Source organism: Poromitra crassiceps (genome assembly GCF_964638095.1).
Source record: "Poromitra crassiceps genome assembly, chromosome: 11".
Lineage (NCBI taxonomy): Eukaryota > Metazoa > Chordata > Actinopteri > Beryciformes > Melamphaidae > Poromitra > Poromitra crassiceps.
Window position 1 is genome coordinate 10,320,063 of NC_139643.1, and position 22,086 is coordinate 10,342,148.

At 45.1% G+C, this 22,086-nt stretch overlaps 1 protein-coding gene across 2 annotated transcripts in view; it reads left to right on the plus strand.

Moving 5' to 3' along the window:
* The first annotated feature begins 5,697 nt into the window (after nt 1–5,697).
* The window catches only part of LOC310784631 (solute carrier family 25 member 32-like), a 44,406-nt gene continuing 28,017 nt past the window's right edge, over nt 5,698–22,086 (plus strand). For both annotated transcript variants that reach the window (XM_083645643.1, XM_083645644.1), the window contains exons 1-3: nt 5,698–5,897; nt 8,738–8,980; nt 19,973–20,123. In XM_083645643.1, the coding sequence (XP_083501769.1) occupies nt 5,855–5,897; nt 8,738–8,980; nt 19,973–20,123 (437 nt within the window). In that variant the 5' untranslated portion in view covers nt 5,698–5,854. The remainder of the gene's footprint in view (nt 5,898–8,737; nt 8,981–19,972; nt 20,124–22,086) is intronic.

Below are 22,086 nucleotides of genomic sequence, written 5' to 3' on the forward strand. Positions count from 1 at the left end.
TGTCTGTCTGTCTGTCTGTCTGTCTGTCTGTCTGTCTGTCTGCCTGTCTGCCTGTCTGTCATGTCTGTCTGTCTGCCTTTAAATCTGAATTTATGACACAAATATTATCAATATGTTGTTTAAATATTATTCATGGTAGGCTATATGGACTGCATTTTTAACACTTTCATCGAAGGTGCTTTTACAACATCCCTACATTTACACATTCATACCCCAATGGCAGCAGGCTACCAGGCAGGGTGATGGCACAACCATCAGGAGCAATTTGGAGTTCAGTATCTTACCTATAGGACACTTCAACATGCAGACTGGAGGAGGCGGGGATCGAACCACCGACCTCTTTTATCCAAAGTGATTAATGGATGACCCGCTCACATCCTGAGCCACAGCTGCACCAGTTAATTGATTGATTCTGAATTTCACTGAGGCTGAAGTCAGGAATTAAGATCTGAAGATCTGAAGATCTTTGTTCCTGTGAAGGAACATTTTTTTTTAAATGCTAATTATTTGGTAAACTGCTTAAGTTTCAGGCTCAGCTGGAATTCCAGTTTCATTCTTCCGGGTTGATTTATATTCAAACATGATTTCATTACAAAAATGTACACACAGGTCTGTTACGTTAGAAGTTTGTCAAATAGAACAATTAAACTAGAATTACAGAAACAGAACAAAAAGACAAGACAGTGAAACTAATCACATTAATTCAATGTGAAGGAAGCAGCTGCACCTGATGGAGGTCTACGTCCATTTTAGTCGGTCAGGCTTGTTCTGTGTTGTTTTATGTTGCCGCAGACTGTATTGATCAGTTTGTTGCCTGATTATCGATCAGTTAGATCTAGTTAGACTCATCTTTGAGACTTTAGAAACTGGACTTGACTTGAAAACTATCACATAAGTCACCGTGTTTAGTTGAGATGTCATTTTTATATATAATCAATAAGCATAATTTTTATATATCATACTCTGTGTCTGTGCCATTTTCTAACACTATTGTTTATTGTTTGAGGATGTAAAATTGTAAAATAAAACAAATGTGTAATGTAACAAACTGCTTTTCACTTGATTTCATTAGTAACCAAAACATCCTGTGATGTTTCAGGGAAGTTGAGTGAAAGAAACAAAGTCAAATTAAATAGAGACATTTTTGTCCACATTACATTCAACATTAATCTATTTAAGAAATCATCTGATAACTCGGTCTAACCCTCTGGGCCACTAGGTGGGGCCCTTCACTGACCTTCAACACTCAGAGACACCAATGAAGAAGGGGTTACATAACAATACATATTGATTTGATATATAACAATACATACTGATAATACATATTGCTATGTATAATAATAAACATTGACATCAATGTTTGTTATATATATAACAATACATATCGATAACTATATATGTATATGTATGTATATATATATAGGCCTATACACATTGCTCAAAAAAATTAAAGGAACACTTTGAAAACACATCAGATCTCAATGGGGGGAAAATCATGCTGGATATCTTTCCTGACATGGATTGGGTAATGTGTTAGGAACGAAAGGATGCCACATCGTTTGGAAATGAAAATGATCAACCTGCAGGGGGCAACAATGAGACGACCCCCAACACAGGAAGTGTTTTACAGGTGGAGGCCACTGACATTTTTACCCTCCTCATCTTTTCTGACTGATTTGTCACTAGTTTTGCATTTGGCTATAGGGTCAGTGTCACTACTGGCAGCATGGTGCGCTACCTGGACCCTACAGAGGTCAGTGTCACTACTGGCAGCATGGTGCGCTACCTGGACCCTACAGAGGTCAGTGTCACTACTGGCAGCATGGTGCGCTACCTGGACCCTACAGAGGTCAGTGTCACTACTGGCAGCATGGTGCGCTACCTGGACCCTACAGAGGTCAGTGTCACTACTGGCAGCATGGTGCGCTACCTGGACCCTACAGAGGTCAGTGTCACTACTGGCAGCATGGTGCGCTACCTGGACCCTACAGAGGTCAGTGTCACTACTGGCAGCATGGTGCGCTACCTGGATCCTACAGAGGTCAGTGTCACTACTGGCAGCATGGTGCGCTACCTGGATCCTACAGAGGTCAGTGTCACTACTGGCAGCATGGTGCGCTACCTGGATCCTACAGAGGTCAGTGTCACTACTGGCAGCATGGTGCGCTACCTGGACCCTACAGAGGTCAGTGTCACTACTGGCAGCATGGTGCGCTACCTGGATCCTACAGAGGTCAGTGTCACTACTGGCAGCATGGTGCGCTACCTGGATCCTACAGAGGTCAGTGTCACTACTGGCAGCATGGTGCGCTACCTGGATCCTACAGAGGTCAGTGTCACTACTGGCAGCATGGTGCGCTACCTGGACCCTACAGAGGCTGCACAGGTAGTCCAACTCCTCCAGGATGGCACATCAGTATACGTGCCATTGCCAGAAGGTTTGCTGTGTCTCCCAGCACAGTCTCAAGAGCATGGAGGAGATTCCATGAGACAGGCAGTTACTCTAGGAGAGCTGGACAGGGCCATAGAAGGTACTTAACCCATCAGCAGGACCGCTATCTGCTCCTTTGTGCAAGGAGGAACAGGATGAGCACTGCCAGAGCCTTACAAAATGACCTCCAGCAGGTCACTGGTGTGAATGTCTCTGACCAAACAATCAGAAACAGACTTCATGAAGGTGGCCTGAGGGCCCGACATCCTGTAGTGTGCCCTGTGCTCACTGCCCTGAGGGCCTGACGTCCTGTAGTGTGCCCTGTGCTCACTGCCCTGAGGGCCTGACGTCCTGTAGTGTGCCCTGTGCTCACTGCCCTGAGGGCCTGACGTCCTGTAGTGTGCCCTGAGCTCACTGCCCTGAGAGCCTGACGTCCTGTAGTGTGCCCTGTGCTCACTGCCCTGAGGGCCTGACGTCCTGTAGTGTGCCCTGTGCTCACTGCCCTGAGGGCCCGACGTCCTGTAGTGTGCCCTGTGTGCTCACTGCCCTGAGGGCCCGACGTCCTGTAGTGTGCCCTGTGCTCACTGCCCTGAGGGCCCGACGTCCTGTAGTGTGCCCTGTGCTCACTGCCCTGAGGGCCCGAAGTCCTGTAGTGTGCCCTGTGCTCACTGCCCTGAGGGCCCGACGTCCTGTAGTGTGCCCTGTGCTCACTGCCCTGAGAGCCTGACGTCCTGTAGTGTGCCCTGTGCTCACTGCCCTGAGGGCCCGACGTCCTGTAGTGTGCCCTGTGCTCACTGCCCTGAGAGCACGACATCCTGTAGTGTGCCCTGTGCTCACTGCCCTGAGAGCCCGACGTCCTGTAGTGTGCCCTGTGCTCACTGCCCTGAGAGCACGACGTCCTGTAGTGTGCCCTGTGCTTACTGCCGTGAGGGCCCGAAGTCCTGTAGTGTGCCCTGTGCTCACTGCCCTGAGAGCCCGACGTCCTGTAGTGTGCCCTGTGCTCACTGCCCTGAGAGCCCGACGTCCTGTAGTGTGCCCTGTGCTTACTGCCGTGAGGGCCCGAAGTCCTGTAGTGTGCCCTGTGCTCACTGCCCTGAGAGCCTGACGTCCTGTAGTGTGCCCTGTGCTCACTGCCCTGAGGGCCCAACGTCCTGTAGTGTGCCCTGTGCTCACTGCCCTGAGGGCCCGAAGTCCTGTGTGCCCTGTGCTCACTGCCCTGAGGGCCCGACGTCCTGTAGTGTGCCCCGTGCTCACTGCTCAGCACTGTGGAGCTCGATTGGCATTTGCCATAACGAATAGGCAGGTCCGACACTGGGCGCCCTGTGCTTTTCACAAATGAGAGCAGGTTCAACCTGACGTTCTCCACGGCGTCTCCAGACCCTTTCATGTCTGTCACATGTGCTCAGGTGGTTGAACCTGCTCTCATCTGTGAAAAGCACAGGGCGCCACCTAGTGTCGGACCTGCCAATTCTGGTGTTCTATGGTAAATGCCAATCGTTTGTTCGATTGTTTGGTCAGGGACATTCACACCAGCGACATGCTAGTCGTCTGTTGTTCTCTGTCCCGTCGAGTAGTTTTCCTCTTCTCTTTTCAGCTCTCTTTGGTTTATGGAGATTTTTCCCCTATCTTTATTCAACAGCACGGTCTATCAATTTGAGAGCATGATTTATTGATTTCATGTTCCGATTTGATAAGGCTTTCTCTTAAACCCCGCCCTCACACATAGACCCGCTCACACGTAGATTTGCTCTGCTTGTGCTCAAATAGAGTTGCTTGGACAGATTTTCTGCACTCGCACTCAAACTGCTTCTGAGTCACTGCTCAGATTTTTTGCAAGCACAGATCTACAGGCAAGTGGGGGCTATTTGAGTGTGAGGGTTTGAGGGAAAGGCTGACGAAATCTGAACATGAAATCAATAAATCTGGCTCTTGAATAACTTAGATAGGGAAAAATCACAACAATTGTTTGGTCTGTAAGCGGACAGACTGAGCTGATCTGCAGTCAGTGAGTTTTACACATCAACAGATAGAAACAACAGATAGGATAGATTCACCAGCATCGTTTCTCCTGAATGGCACCAAACAAGGATTATTCTCCACACAACATTTATTTATTATTTCACATTTGTTTTGTTGTTGATGTTTTATTGTTGATGTTTTGTTGTCTGTTCCTGTCAGTGATCTGATATGTTTATTGGATCAAAGAGCAGCCAGTAGGCCTATTTAGGGAAAGTGTGTTCATATAGCCTAATTATTGAGAAAATACACATAAGAATTCACTCACAAAAGTGTGATTGTAAGAGGAAAACTCGACCGAGCTATAGGGGCATGTTTCATCTCAGAAATCTTCATTTAGGTGGCAAAATAAATTAGACTATTTCTTTATTGATTTGCTGTTAATATTGTATCCATATCCATATTGCACAGTGATATATTGTTTAATATTCTGCTTTGTAACACTTTCTTTTTATTTTTCTATTCTATTTTCTTTTGATCTATTTTAAAGCACTTTGAATTGTGAAATGTGCTATAGCCTACAAATAAACTTGCCTTGATCCACCAAGTTCACACAGTAGGCCCACAGTATATTCTGATTGCACTGATACAGCAGGAAACCACTGTGAGCGAGCCTGAGTGAGACAACAGGAGTGTGGACCCTGCTGATTGGACGGGCACGAGAACCAATGACATTGAATGCTGCCCTCAGAAGGCTTCACATCATGCTTCACATCTGCAAGCGTGATAGGGCGCTACTGTGTTGTTTTCATGACACCTGTTTCCTGCAGCTTTACACAGGATGTCACGTGATTTTGTCTTCACAAATGAAAGCTTGCAATTGTGTCTTTATGACTGTTATAACTGCATATGGAATTTGCCATATATTGTTGTATATTTGATAATTTGTTAGCCTAATAAAAATAAACGATATTATGAAGATCACATAAAATATTCGAAACACATCTTATTCTAGGTTAGTTTTTGTCCCCTTTAATAACCTACTGTTTATGCTCGTTTGTCTGTTTTTTGATCATGTTTTGTTTTATTGTATAGCCTATGAGTAATCCACTTTGCAATGTGACTAGGCTACTATATTTTCTATTCTATTGAATGTTTTATAACCTCATTCTGTGCTACTCAACTAACTATGTAAGCCTATGCGCCTCTTATCTTTGGTTGGTCACGCAGGCTTTTATTTTGAAAACACAGTGTGGAAGTCACGTGTAGATAATCGCTGTGTCTTGACAGTCTCGCAGTGAGCAGCAGCCGAGCTGCGTGCAGAGAGGAAGTGGAGTGTGCGTCTGTCTGGGCTGCTGCGATGATCGGCTCAGGTGGAACAGAAGCCCGCTGTGCTGCTGGTGCTGGTCGTGGGTCTGGTTCTGGGTTGGTCTGCTTTGGTCTGGTCGGTTCTGTCGGCGTGCGGACATGAGCTCCGGCCCAGGCGCGGGACCTGCAGCCTCTTCCCAAGGTAGCATACTCATCCCCGTGTGTCCGCTGCCTGGCCGCGGGAGCGCGCATGTAGCCTACATGAAATGCAGCATTGTAAACAATAGCCCATGTTGTTCCTGTAATGTTTTCCCTTGCAAATGCTAGCCTGCCTTTGGATGTAGTTGTACATTATTTCGTTTAAAGGGCAAATAATCATAATTAATCATCATAATGTAGCCTATTGCCCTTTTATTTTGTATTTTTCATAATAACACAAAGCCATTAGCCTACTTGACCAGACTGCATGCAGTCTACCAAAATAGGCTATGTAACCCCATTATGTCCAGATGATGATGCCTAGGCTACCATAAGTGTTTTGTTTAGTATTTCAGATCATGCCTAGTCATGGTGGAGAAGTTTCCTCCTTCCTGTCAAACGTTACAGGGAGACTCACATTTGTTCAGACTGCATTTTCACTACTCTGCCACTAAAGGTGCCCCCCCTCTATAATGCAGGGGATGCACTTCCTGTGTCCCCCCTCTATAATGCAGGGGATGCACTTCCTGTGTCCCCCCTCTATAATGCAGGGGATGCACTTCCTGTGTCCCCCCTCTATAATGCAGGGGATGCACTTCCTGTGTCCTCCCTCTATAATGCAGGGGATGCACTTCCTGTGTCCCCCCTCTATAATGCAGGGGATGCACTTCCTGTGTCCTCCCTCCATAATGCAGGGGATGCACTTCCTGTGTCCCCCCTCTATAATGCAGGGGATGCACTTCCTGTGTCCCCCCTCTATAATGCAGGGGATGCACTTCCTGTGTCCTCCCTCTATAATGCAGGGGATGCACTTCCTGTGTCCCCCCTCTATAATGCAGGGGATGCACTTCCTGTGTCCTCCCTCCATAATGCAGGGGATGCACTTCCTGTGTCCCCCTCTATAATGCAGGGGATGCACTTCTTGTGTCCCCCCTCTATAATGCAGGGGATGCACTTCCCGTGTCCCCCCTCTATAATGCAGGGGATGCACTTCCTGTGTCCCCCTCTATAATGCAGGGGATGCACTTCCCGTGTCCCCCCTCTATAATGCAGGGGATGCACTTCCTGTGTCCCCCCTCTATAATGCAGGGGATGCACTTCCTGTGTCCCCCCTCTATAATGCAGGGGATGCACTTCCTGTGTCCCCCCTCTATAATGCAGGGGATACACTTCCTGTGCCCCCCTCTATAATGCAGGTGATGCACTTCCTGTGTCCCCCCTCTATAATGCAGAGAATACACTTCCTGTGTCCCCCCTCTATAATGCAGGGGATGCACTTCCTGTGCCCCCCTCTATAATGCAGGGGATGCACTTCCTGTGCCCCCCTCTATAATGCAGAGAATACACTTCCTGTGTCCCCCCTCTATAATGCAGAGAATACACTTCCTGTGCCCTCCTCTATAATGCAGGTGATGCACTTCCTGTGTCCCCCCTCTATAATGCAGAGAATACACTTCCTGTGTCCCCTCTCTATAATGCAGGGGATGCACTTCCTGTGCCCCCCTCTATAATGCAGGGGATGCACTTCCTGTGCCCCCCTCTATAATGCAGAGAATACACTTCCTGTGTCCCCCCTCTATAATGCAGGGGATGCACTTCCTGTGTCCTCCCTCTATAATGCAGGGGATGCACTTCCTGTGTCCCCCCTCTATAATGCAGGGGATGCACTTCCTGTGTCCTCCCTCCATAATGCAGGGGATGCACTTCCTGTGTCCCCCTCTATAATGCAGGGGATGCACTTCTTGTGTCCCCCCTCTATAATGCAGGGGATGCACTTCCCGTGTCCCCCCTCTATAATGCAGGGGATGCACTTCCTGTGTCCCCCTCTATAATGCAGGGGATGCACTTCCCGTGTCCCCCCTCTATAATGCAGGGGATGCACTTCCTGTGTCCCCCCTCTATAATGCAGGGGATGCACTTCCTGTGTCCCCCCTCTATAATGCAGGGGATGCACTTCCTGTGTCCCCCCTCTATAATGCAGGGGATACACTTCCTGTGCCCCCCTCTATAATGCAGGTGATGCACTTCCTGTGTCCCCCCTCTATAATGCAGAGAATACACTTCCTGTGTCCCCCCTCTATAATGCAGGGGATGCACTTCCTGTGCCCCCCTCTATAATGCAGGGGATGCACTTCCTGTGCCCCCCTCTATAATGCAGAGAATACACTTCCTGTGTCCCCCCTCTATAATGCAGAGAATACACTTCCTGTGCCCTCCTCTATAATGCAGGTGATGCACTTCCTGTGTCCCCCCTCTATAATGCAGAGAATACACTTCCTGTGTCCCCTCTCTATAATGCAGGGGATGCACTTCCTGTGCCCCCCTCTATAATGCAGGGGATGCACTTCCTGTGCCCCCCTCTATAATGCAGAGAATACACTTCCTGTGTCCCCCCTCTATAATGCAGAGAATACACTTCCTGTGCCCCCCTCTATAATGCAGGTGATGCACTTCCTGTGTCCCCCCTCTATAATGCAGAGAATACACTTCCTGTGTCCCCCCTCTATAATGCAGGGAATGCACTTCCTGTGTCCCCCCTCTATAATGCAGGGGATACACTTCCCACCCATTCAATACTTTTAAGACCTTCTCAATATATTTTAAGACCTCAATGCCACTTTCGTCGCCGACAGGCGTGTAAATCACTATATATATATATATATATGCTGATATCACAAAGTCTGCCACGATACTTTAGGGGTCAATATGAGACAATATGATATACTCATTGAACACAATTAGCACAATAGCTACCACATGTAATACCTCTCAAATGGCAATTAAGAGTTTTTAATAGCCTTATCTTTCCCTAAATTGATTAATCTACATTCAATACTTTTCAAGACCCTGCGGATACCCTGGAGAAGTACCTTGGCCCACCACCGGGACCCCCAGGCTCCTCTGGCCCCTCCAGCCCTGTACCTATGGGCCTCTCTGGCCCTCTGCCCATGGTCTCCTCTGGGCTGAAGGAGCTGCGCTGCCTGCTGGGTCACATCAGGCTGGAGAACCTGGCGGCAGGGCTGTGTGGAGGAGTGATCTCCACCCTGGTCCTCCACCCACTGGACCTGGTCAAGATCCGCTTTGCAGGTAAGCAGCTGCTCTGCTACTAGCAGTTCTAGCTCACATGTCCTCAAAACAGTGTTGCAGTCAAGTCACTATATCTCCCCTGTGTTTGAGTTCCAATCCAAGGGTGTGTGTGTGTGTGTGTGTGTGTGTGTGTGTGTGTGTGTGTGTGTGTGTGTGTGTGTATGTGTATGTGTGTGCGTGTGTATGTGTGTGCGTGTGTGTGTTTAATACATGGCATGCCTTCAATCCTTCACCAGGCTGTTGTTATTTCTGTGCCCTCTGTGCTTGTGCAGGCCTGTCCTTGCTCGTGCACCAGCGTGTGCATGTGAATCCTGACCTACAGTACTTTACCTCTCCTATAGAGCGGCGCCAAAGTCTCACCATCGCCACATTTCCCATGAGGCCTAAGAGAGTGAATTGCCCATTCATTTCCCATTGTTTTGTAAAATCCTAAAAAATAGTAACAATAATTTTACTTGGACCAAACAAGTGACTAAAAACAAACAAACAGGGGGGACGGCAGCAGATGATAGAACACTCGTCCATAAGAGACTTGACTTGACTTGGACTTGTGACCAAAGACTTGACTTGGACTTGTGACCAAAGACTTGACTTGGACTTGTGACCAAAGACTTGACTTGGACTTGCCCCTCAAAGACTTGGGACTTGACTTGCAAAAAAACAAAAAAAACAAACGTGAGCATCTCTGGGTGAAGCACAGATGAGTCTGAAGCTCAGAGGAACCTGGAGAACCTCAGCTGCCACCTTCAGATGCAATGGAAACAAATAGAGCTGAACAGACACGTGACGTTTCTTGCACTGGAAGAGAGTTCCCCATTCATTTTCTCCCTAGACATTTTGAAAAATCTTTATATAACGAGTTTTAAGGCTGGAGCCAACCAGCCACCTACTGAATTCTGAGTGACCATAAAAAATGTCACTTGAAGCAAAAAATAATAATAAAATAAAATGAAGACGGAGGGGGGGATCAAAAATTTGAAATTTGTTTGTTATTAGTTTTGGACCAAAGAAACGTCACGTGACTGATCATCACTTAGCTTTTTAAAGGTCCTTGGTTGAGAAAATGGTGGAACCGTGCGTGTGTGTGTGTGTGGCTGTGTGTGTGTGTGTGGCTGTGTGCGCACACGCACTCATATGAAGTTGCATGTGTACAAACTGCCTTCCAGGAAAGATTTGGACCTGGCAACCCGCTGAGTCATGACTGTTGGCAGTGAAGAAGTAGCCTACTGTTTATTCTAGCCTGCGTGTTTCAGCTTGTCCTCCTTGTTTTATGTGTGTACACACATTCCTCCTTCATGTTGTGTATAGAGCTGTGTGTGTGTGTGTGTGTGTGTGTGTGTGTGTGTGTGTGTGTGTGTGTGTGTGTGTGTGTGTGTGTGTGTGTGTGTGTGTGTGTGTGCGCGCGTGCGTGCGTGCAAAGCAGGCTGTGTGTGGGTGTGTATAGAGCAGTGGTTCTCAAATGGGCACTTTGCCAGGGGGTCCGCGAAAAGTTTTCAGGTAAAAAAAAAAAAAAATGCTACATGTTACTTATTCCTTCTCAAACTACTTCCTACATGGTGCTAGTCTATAACTATCTCTTGGCTGTCATTGATTGTGTTGCATAGTGGTTTTCTGTACTGTTGACAAATTGTGATATTGTAAGTCGCTTTGGACAAAACAAAAGCGTCTGCTAAATGACGTACTGTAAATGTAATGTATTAAAAAAAAAAAGTCAAGCACGTTACCGTGGAAACAATTAAGCTTAGCCCAAAATCACAAATCAGAATGAGCGGGTCCCCGGTATATTTTCTATCTTGTATTGGGGTCCATGGCTGAAAAACATTTGAGAACCTCTGGTATAGAGTACCGCAGGAACGAGTCCGGAAGTAGCACTTCTGGTTCGTAGGGGGAAAAGTCAATGTGATTGTAGCATGAAATAACAAAAGTTTATGAAACAGCGAAGTTTCTGTTCAGCAGGATCATCTTCACAAATGAGGACGACTTTTATGACTTTTGAGGTGTAAATGCCTTTTTTTTTAACACTTTTCAGGAAATGCTTCAAAAGTCATAAAAGTGGTCGTTTGTGAAGATTAGCCATAAAGGCATCAAATTAGGAATTTACAGTCTAACTAAAAGCAACTGCATATTGGCATTATTGGGTTAGGGATCATCTCTTTGTTAAGCAATTCAAGTCATGTGATTGGAGTCCCCACCTCTGACATTAACCCTTTATATTAAAATGTCTCCTGTGCTGCAGTGAGTCTGACATTAACCCTTTATATTCACATGTCTCCTGTGCTGCAGTGAGTCTGACATTAACCCTTTATATTCACATGTCTCCTGTGCTGCAGTGAGTCTGACATTAACCCTTTATATTCACATGTCTCCTGTGCTGCAGTGAGTCTGACATTAACCCTTTATATTAAAATGTCTCCTGTGTTGCAGTGAGTCTGACATTAACCCTTTATATTAAAATGTCTCCTGTGTTGCAGTGAGTCTGACATTAGCCCTTTATATTCACATGTCTCCTGTGCTGCAGTGAGTCTGACATTAACCCTTTATATTAAAATGTCTCCTGTGTTGCAGTTAGTCTGACATTAACCCTTTATATTAAAATGTCTCCTGTGCTGCAGTGAGTCTGACATTAACCCTTTATATTAAAATGTCTCCTGTGCTGCAGTGAGTCTGACATTAACCCTTTATATTAAAATGTCTCCTGTGCTGCAGTGAGTCTGACATTAACCCTTTATATTAAAATGTCTCCTGTGCTGCAGTGAGTCTGACATTAACCCTTTATATTAAAATGTCTCCTGTGCTGCAGTGAGTCTGACATTAACCCTTTATATTAAAATGTCTCCTGTGTTGCAGTGAGTCTGACATTAGCCCTTTATATTAAAATGTCTCCTGTGCTGCAGTGAGTCTGACATTAACCCTTTATATTAAAATGTCTGCTGTGCTGCAGTGAGTCTGACATTAACCCTTTATATTAAAATGTCTCCTGTGCTGCAGTGAGTCTGACATTAGCCCTTTATATTAAAATGTCTCCTGTGCTGCAGTGAGTCTGACATTAACCCTTTATATTAAAATGTCTCCTGTGTTGCAGTGAGTCTGACATTAACCCTTTATATTAAAATGTCTCCTGTGTTGCAGTGAGTCTGACATTAGCCCTTTATATTAAAATGTCTCCTGTGTTGCAGTGAGTCTGACATTAACCCTTTTTATACCATGGTCTGGGTGAATACTCGATTCTGATTGGCTGCAAGGTGTCCATTAAAAAGTGATATTGTACAGTGATAATGGACACCTAGCTAAATGGTCTGTTCACCGTTCATATCAATGCGCCATAGTTTCAAGTGTTATCAGGAGAGCAGTTTGAGCTCTATACCCCCGTTAAAGCAGCTACGAGCAACTTTTTCGATTGTTATTAAACAGTATAAATTTAATATCAATGCATCACATCTTACCTCTAATAGTCGACGAGAGCAACGCAGAGTAGTCTCGCTTGAACCCCGAGTGAATCGGCCAGTGTTAGTGTGTCTGTAGCCAGGGCAGATCAGGAAGTGAAATGAAACGGTTTGCAGCAGCCACTTCGGCCATAACCACAAAATAACTTCCAAAAAACCTGTTAGAATATAACGAGAGATGTTCCCGCGAGTATGCGTGGCGTTCACATTGTTTATGTTATGTTGCTAGGCAGCGCAAACGGCGTTGGAAGGCAGCTGCGTTTCACTTCCTTGTTTCACTTCCGCGTTTCACTTCCGGGTTACCCGGTCCGGTCGCTCTAGAGAGCCCCCTGTTGGCGCGAGTTTAGACAGACTATAGACTTAATAATCACCTAAGGGAGCAATCTCAGATACACACGGCTTTGGTCTCGTCGACTATTAGAGGTAAGATGTGATGCATTGATATTAAATTTATACTGTTTAATAACAATCGAAAAAGTTGCTCGTAGCTGCTTTAAGGGTTAATATGACAATTTTGGATGTTGAGAAAAAAATTGACTCGGTCAAAGTAAGTATTTAAATCACCCCTGTGTGCTCAGTTTATCAAAAATAACTCTTATTTACAATTTTGATTTTCGTTTCGGAGATTTTTAACCTCGCGTCACCAGGCTCTTCTCGGCGACAAAGGAGATTTCCCTCTGAGCGGGGACGAGCCCGGCGCGAGCCTGGCCTTTGACAGATATCAGCTGATAACTGTCAAAGGCCTTTGCAGCAACCTGCGCGAGCCCTCTGTCCCCCTTCGTTCCCGCTGTCAAACCCTCTGTTTACAACTGCAGCAAACCAGCCAGGGTGCGCGTGGTCTATCATTGAACGCTCCCGCTGAAAGCGGGGAGTATATTAATTATAGACAGCGCGCGCTCTCCCAGAGGCTGTGAAAGACAAGTGAACTCACTTTTTGGCTCCCACACCGGTTTGTAAACAAATACAAAAATGAGCGACTTTCTTGGGAAAATTTATTTTAATATATTTGGAGAGTATGGCAACTTTGATGACTGGGATGCAGCTGAAGAAGAAAAAGAACGAGAAATTGAAAGGAAAGCTGAGAAACGGCACAAAGAGTTATCAACGGAAGAAGTAAATCAAATCGAGGAGGAAAAAGATGAGGTCAACACAAAAAAAAATACGAAATGGGCTGTTAACATACTGAGAGACTTCCTTGGACAAAAACAAAAGGACTCCAACATTGAAAGCTACAGTGCCGATGCGCTAAATGAGACCCTGCGGGAGTTTTATGCTGCTGTTCAGTCCACCAAGGCAGGAGGTGAATACAGTGTGGCAAGCCTGAGAAGTCTGAGAGCCGGTATAAACCGATACCTAACACAGTTCAACATCTTGACTGACGCCAGGTTCCATAGCAGCAATGCCGTTTTTAAGGCCATCGTTAAACGCTATAGGAAAAGTGGAAAGGATACCAGCATCCACCATCCCTGCATCTCTGAGTCAGACCTTCAGCTAATAAGAAAGTCTGTAGCCCTATCTGCAGATACACCCGTCGGGTTGGTCAGAAAAGTGTGGTTCGACATCCAGCTGTGCCTTGCTCGACGTGGCAGGGAGGGCAACCGAGAGCTGTCAATTGCATCTTTCCTCCTCCAGACAGACGAGGATGGGGTGGAGTTTGTCAGCCTGGCACACAACCCACACACAAAAAATCATCAAGACCCGAATGAGCCAGATAAAGAAACCCTCAGAGGGTTTATGTTTGCCAGGCCAGAGGATCCGCTGTGTCCGGTTGCAAGTTTTAAAAAATACATCTCCAAATGTCCATCAGATGCTAAATCCTTCTACCTCCACCCGAAGCGCAGCACCAGCACCGTGGCCTCTGATGTGTGGTACAGCCGGGAGCCTATGGGTGTGCACTACCTGGGAAGCATGATGCAAAAGATCAGCAAAGAGGTGATTACAATTGGCAAATAAAAACATGACAGTCTAATCATTTTGTATAAGACCGTGCTTGTCTGAGTTGTCTCCCGCTCCATCACAAAAATATAATATCCTATATCTTACCTTTCAGGTCGGTCTTTCGTGGGTCTACACCAACCACAGCCTCCGAACCACAGCTGTAGGTCGCCTCTCGGACGCCGGCCTGGAGAGCCGCCAGATAATGTCGGTGACAGGCCACCGTTGCGAGAGCAGCCTGCGGGCTTACTGGGCTCCATCAGTACGGGAGAGACGAGAATGGAGCGATGTCTTGTCGTCTTCCACTTCCAGTGCCAGCAGTGCCAGCAGTGCCAGTGCCCATCAGTCCACAGCTGTCCACCCTCCTCCAAACGCCGCTAATGTGCCAGATTTGCCTGTTACTCTATCAAATTTCACAATCAATGGAAACGTTCAATTCAATTTAAAAAAATAAGCTGTAGGCTATATTTCTCCCGCTGTCGGTCTTTCTCTGATGCAAACAAATCAGTTTCTTCTCCAGCATAATTAATTACCTCGCCAATATTGTGTTCTTGTTGCAGGCCTATATGCCACTTATTTTGTTCCTCTTATTATTACCTCGCCCATGTGGGCTATAATCTGTCAAATTGTACGTTCTTGTTCTATGCGCAATATTGTTATTGAAAAGGAAAATAAAAAAGATTACTGCCTTTGCAATACAAAATAAAAATATTCTTAACCGCTAAATCAATTGTTTTCTATTCATATGATTTACAGTATATTGATGACAAGTGAAATTAATTGTTGACATGTTTGTTTTTGAATAAAAACCCAAATTATGTGGTTTGACTGACAAGAAGAAGCACGATACAGGTTTGAAAATATTCCAATAGGCTATAAAACGTCGACGATAGGCCTACTGCATGTTGCAAGCCTCATTAATCATGCGCTGTGCTGTCCTCCTTTCTCTCTCTCTCCTCTCGCCTCTTCATACGCACATTTTCTCTGTCCCACAGTAAACCCCGGAGAATAATACTCATGTATAGAGTCGTTTCCATGTTGCCAAACACTATTGACAGTTTGAGCCTTCCCGCAGATGGCAAAACAAGCAGTTTTATTAGCGAACGTGTATTGACGATGACATACCTGGACTCCAACATACTGAAAGCAGATAGTTTTCACTCTACTCCTGCCTCGCGCCATTTACGTCTTATAAGACCCGCAGACGTTAACGCAATTCCCTGGAATGCGAGTTTAAACGACCCAGTTACATGGCGTTGCATTCTTAGACATTGCCGTTTTATTTTGTATGTTGTTACATAGGCTACAATTGGCCAAATTATTAGTTAGCTTGATTCTAGAATTGTGCCAGGTGTAGAAACTAAGCAGCCATTTTATCCCATGATAGCCTAATCTCGAGGGGACTATTTTGTCTCGCCGGTTCTCAACTCATATTCAAGGTTATGAAAACTAGATTTTGATTGCAAAATGCATGGAAATATAAATGAATGGTCTTGTTTTGTTTCTTTGGCAAGTGACCATGGTATAAGCGGGTTAATGCCCTTCGAGGTGTCCATTATCACTTTTTAAGGGACTTCGCGGAGGCAACCATCCTCGGCTTCGCCTCGGACGGTTCACGCCTCTCGCGTCGTCCCTTAAAAAGTGATAATGTACACCTCGTCGGGCATTAACCCTTACATATTCACATGTCTCCTGTGCTGCAGTGAGTCTGACATTAGCCCTTTATATTAAAATGTCTCCTGTGCTGCAGTGAGTCTGACATTAACCCTTTATATTAAAATGTCTCCTGTGTTGCAGTGAGTCTGACATTAACCCTTTATATTAAAATGTCTCCTGTGCTGCAGTGAGTCTGACATTAACCCTTTATATTAAAATGTCTCCTGTGTTGCAGTGAGTCTGACATTAGCCCTTTATATTAAAATGTCTCCTGTGTTGCAGTGAGTCTGACATTAACCCTTTATATTAAAATGTCTCCTGTGCTGCAGTGAGTCTGACATTAACCCTTTATATTAAAATGTCTCCTGTGTTGCAGTGAGTCTGACATTAGCCCTTTATATTAAAATGTCTCCTGTGCTGCAGTGAGTCTGACATTAACCCTTTATATTCACATGTCTCCTGTGTTGCAGTGAGTCTGACATTAACCCTTTATCTTCACATGTCTCCTGTGCTGCAGTGAGTCTGACATTAACCCTTTATGTTCACATGTCTCCTGTGCTGCAGTGAGTCTGACATTAACCCTTTATATTCACATGTCTCCTGTGCTGCAGTGAGTCTGACATTAGCCCTTTATATTAAAATGTCTCCTGTGCTGCAGTGAGTCTTACATTAACCCTTTATATTCACATGTCTCCTGTGCTTCAGTGAGTCTGACATTAACCCTTTATATTCACATGTCTCCTGTGTTGCAGTGAGTCTGACATTAACCCTTTATATTCACATGTCTCCTGTGTTACAGTGAGTCTGACATTAACCCTTTATATTCACATGTCTCCTGTGCTGCAGTGAGTCTGACATTAACCCTTTATGTTCACATGTCTCCTGTGCTGCAGTGAGTCTGACATTAACCCTTTATGTCCTGTGCTGCAGTGAGTCTGACATTAACCCTTTATGTTCACATGTCTCCTGTGTTGCAGTGAGTCTGACATTAACCCTTTATGTTCACATGTCTCCTGTGCTGCAGTGAGTCTGACATTAACCCTTTATGTTCACATGTCTCCTGTGTTGCAGTGAGTCTGACATTAACCCTTTATATTCACATGTCTCCTGTGTTGCAGTGAGTCTGACATTAACCCTTTATATTCACATGTCTCCTGTGCTGCAGTGAGTCTGACATTAACCCTTTATGTCCTGTGCTGCAGTGAGTCTGACATTAACCCTTTATGTTCACATGTCTCCTGTGTTGCAGTGAGTCTGACATTAACCCTTTATGTTCACATGTCTCCTGTGCTGCAGTGAGTCTGACATTAACCCTTTATGTTCACATGTCTCCTGTGCTGCAGTGAGTCTGACATTAACCCTTTATATTAAAATGTCTCCTGTGCTGCAGTGAGTCTGACATTAACCCTTTATATTCACATGTCTCCTGTGTTGCAGTGAGTCTGACATTAACCCTTTATATTCACATGTCTCCTGTGCTGCAGTGAGTCTGACATTAACCCTTTATATTCACATGTCTCCTGTGTTGCAGTGAGTCTGACATTAACCCTTTATATTCACATGTCTCCTGTGCTGCAGTGAGTCTGACATTAACCCTTTATGTTCACATGTCTCCTGTGCTGCAGCGAGTCTGACATTAACCCTTTATATTCACATGTCTCCTGTGTTGCAGTAAGTCTGACATTAACCCTTTATATTCACATGTCTCCTGTGCTGCAGCGAGTCTGACATTAACCCTTTATGTTCACATGTCTCCTGTGTTGCAGTGAGTCTGACATTAACCCTTAATATTCACATGTCTCCTGTGTTGCTGTGAGTCTGACATTAACCCTTTATATTAAAATGTCTCCTGTGCTGCAGTGAGTCTGACATTAACCCTTTATATTCACATGTCTCCTGTGTTGCAGTGAGTCTGACATTAACCCTTTATATTCACATGTCTCCTGTGCTGCAGTGAGTCTGACATTAACCCTTTATATTTACATGTCTCCTGTGTTGCAGTGAGTCTGACATTAACCCTTTATATTCACATGTCTCCTGTGCTGCAGTGAGTCTGACATTAACCCTTTATATTCACATGTCTCCTGTGCTGCAGTGAGTCTGACATTAACCCTTTATATTTACATGTCTCCTGTGTTGCAGTGAGTCTGACATTAACCCTTTATATTCACATGTCTCCTGTGCTGCAGTGAGTCTGACATTAACCCTTTATATTAAAATGTCTCCTGTGCTGCAGTGAGTCTGACATTAACCCTTTATATTAAAATGTCTCCTGTGCTGCAATGAGTCTGACATTAACCCTTTATATTCACATGTCTCCTGTGTTGCAGTGAGTCTGACATTAACCCTTTATATTCACATGTCTCCTGTGCTGCAGTGAGTCTGACATTAACCCTTTATATTCACATGTCTCCTGTGCTGCAGTGAGTCTGACATTAACCCTTTATATTAAAATGTCTCCTGTGCTGCAGTGAGTCTGACATTAACCCTTTATATTCACATGTCTCCTGTGCTGCAATGAGTCTGACATTAACCCTTTATATTCACATGTCTCCTGTGCTGCAGTGAGTCTGACATTAACCCTTTATATTCACATGTCTCCTGTGTTGCAGTGAGTCTGACATTAACCCTTTATATTCACATGTCTCCTGTGTTGCAGTAAGTCTGACATTAACCCTTTATATTCACATGTCTCCTGTGCTGCAGCGAGTCTGACATTAACCCTTTATGTTCACATGTCTCCTGTGTTGCAGTGAGTCTGACATTAACCCTTAATATTCACATGTCTCCTGTGTTGCTGTGAGTCTGACATTAACCCTTTATATTAAAATGTCTCCTGTGCTGCAGTGAGTCTGACATTAACCCTTTATATTCACATGTCTCCTGTGTTGCAGTGAGTCTGACATTAACCCTTTATATTAAAATGTCTCCTGTTTTGCAGTGAGTCTGACATTAATTAACCCTTTATATTCACACGTCTCCTGTGTTGCAGTGAGTCTGACATTAACCCTTTATATTCACATGTCTCCTGTGCTGCAGTGAGTCTGACATTAACCCTTTATGTCCTGTGCTGCAGTGAGTCTGACATTAACCCTTTATGTTCACGTCTCCTGTGTTGCAGTGAGTCTGACATTAACCCTTTATGTTCACATGTCTCCTGTGCTGCAGTGAGTCTGACATTAACCCTTTATGTTCACATGTCTCCTGTGTTGCAGTGAGTCTGACATTAACCCTTTATATTCACATGTCTCCTGTGTTGCAGTGAGTCTGACATTAACCCTTTATGTTAACATGTCTCCTGTGCTGCAGTGAGTCTGACATTAACCCTTTATGTTCACATGTCTCCTGTGTTGCAGTGAGTCTGACATTAACCCTTTATATTCACATGTCTCCTGTGCTGCAGTGAGTCTGACATTAACCCTTTATGTCCTGTGCTGCAGTGAGTCTGACATTAACCCTTTATGTTCACATGTCTCCTGTGTTGCAGTGAGTCTGACATTAACCCTTTATGTTCACATGTCTCCTGTGCTGCAGTGAGTCTGACATTAACCCTTTATGTTCACATGTCTCCTGTGTTGCAGTGAGTCTGACATTAACCCTTTATATTCACATGTCTCCTGTGTTGCAGTGAGTCTGACATTAACCCTTTATGTTAACATGTCTCCTGTGCTGCAGTGAGTCTGACATTAACCCTTTATGTTCACATGTCTCCTGTGTTGCAGTGAGTCTGACATTAACCCTTTATGTTCACATGTCTCCTGTGTTGCAGTGAGTCTGACATTAACCCTTTATATTCACATGTCTCCTCTGCTGCAGTGAGTCTGACATTAACCCTTTATGTTCACATGTCTCCTGTGTTGCAGTGAGTCTGACATTAACCCTTTATATTCACATGTTTCCTGTGTTGCAGTGAGTCTGACATTAACCCTTTATGTTCACATTGTCTCCTGTGTTGCAGTGAGTGACGGGCTGCAGATGCGTCCGCAGTATTATGGGATGGTTCACTGCATGCGGAGCATCTGGCAGGTGGAAGGCGTGCGCGGGCTTTACCAGGGAGTCACACCCAACATCTGGGGTGCCGGCGCCTCCTGGGGACTCTACTTCCTGTTGTGAGTGCATTATGGGATACCTGGGAGGGGCACATGAAGCTGCATGAGGCACACTGATACTACGTACGTATACTTTCTGTAAATTAGATCATTTTTAAAACAAAACAAAGTCTTGTGTCTCCAGTAGGGATGCAGGATATTTGGCGATCATATCGCTATCGGCCAATGTTAACACATTGAGTGCCAGCGACGTCATATGGCGTCATTAGAAATTTACCGTAGGCTGCCAGCGACGCCAAATGGCGTCAATAACTCGAAATTGTTTTTTTGACGGGGGGGTGTCGATCTATGCCTCTTACATCGCCTCTTACAATATGAGAGCTATTGAATGTGTCTAACCTATTTTACAGAAGCCTTAGGTGGCGACAGCGCACTCCAGATGAGAGAAAGTGGAGTAAAACACACAGAAGAAGTCGTTGGGGAAAAGGAAATCGCATCGCATCCGTCCGTATGCAGCTGCTTCATTGAAGCATAACGTTAGCTGTGCCCCTGCAGCAGCCAATCTGCTGTCACAATTGAGCACCTCCGTGTCCGCTGCAACAGCCCATTCGCATGATCAGCCGTGGAGTTGTTATTATTCTCAACTGGAAGCTGGTGACAAATACACGCGGTTGTAAAAAAGCTGGATGTAGCGGACTTTTCAGTGCTGCGCACACGCAGAGCAAACGCACTCACAGCAGAGCCGAGCAGAGCAGAGAGACACTCCTCCCACAACGGGGGGGGGGGGGGGGAGGAGGAGGGGGGGAGGTGGGGCACGCAGGACACTACAGCATACAACAGACCCAGGCAGCTGCAGCAGGCTCGATGCACAGAGAGCAAACAAGCTAGAATAGGCTATCTGATGCCCACCAGCAGTAAATCAAGACCAGCATGAAGGTGTAGGGTCTGCGCACGCAGGGGCCAGCGCTGCTGGTTGCAGCTAAAAATATTATTTGGCCAAACAAAATTCCTTTGTTTTCACTCTTTTATTGAAGGAAATTATTTTTGAGGTGTCATTACATCAGAAAATATTAGCAATGAGTCAATGATGTGCTTGAAATGCTTCCTTTCACAAAAGGCTGAATATCTCAGGTTTCTAGAAAAAAATGGCTGTTTTTGGTCAAATCAAGCTATCTTCTCCGGCTCATAACTAAAGAACGGAAAATGGGATCAATAAACTTTTTTTTGCAGGTGATAGAAGAGAGTCTCATCGTTATTTGTGCGTGTTCAGTGTTTACATAGTAATTATTAAAGAAATTATATGACTGTTTTAAAATGCATTGCGGCCTATGTGGCACAGTACAGCACCTTTTGCCCAAGGGCCGTGGCACTCAAAGTGTTAATAACTTTTTAAATATAACTGTATCGGTCCAATGAGCAAAATAACAGCAATGTTAATTAATATCGATGATCAAATTGGCCAGAATTTTCATATTGAGAGGAAACAATGTGGCAAATCGCTCGCCAGTAGTTCGCTCGCCAACCCCCTCTCTGATTATAGGTGTGAGATAACAATAACAAATGAAAGCTGGATGCAGCCTCCTCAGGTGTTTCACAGCGCGCGACCAGATAGTACCGTGTTATTTTTGTTTGGGCATGTCCATCGATCATGAATACCAAATGTGGTTTTAGTTGGACTCACAGTTCAGGAGGAAAAATGTCTAAGGGTTCCAAGATGGCGGAAAACCTACTTCCATTTTGAAATGTGTTCAGCATGCCAAATGACTGCTACATACCAAGTTTCAACTGTCTAGGTCAAATGGGGTGGCCGGGAGGACCGTTTAAGTTTTGGTGCAAGTTATAGCGCCCCCTGTAGCCACAATACAACAAAACCACTTGGAGACCTGAGCCCTGTACTACGAAACTAGTTTAACAGATCCGCGATAAGTCCCTTTGATCTGGTTTGACTGAACAGGATCAAAGCTATCTAGTTAACTGATACTACGACGCTGGTTTTTTACTAGGTAAGTGGACCTGGGATCTG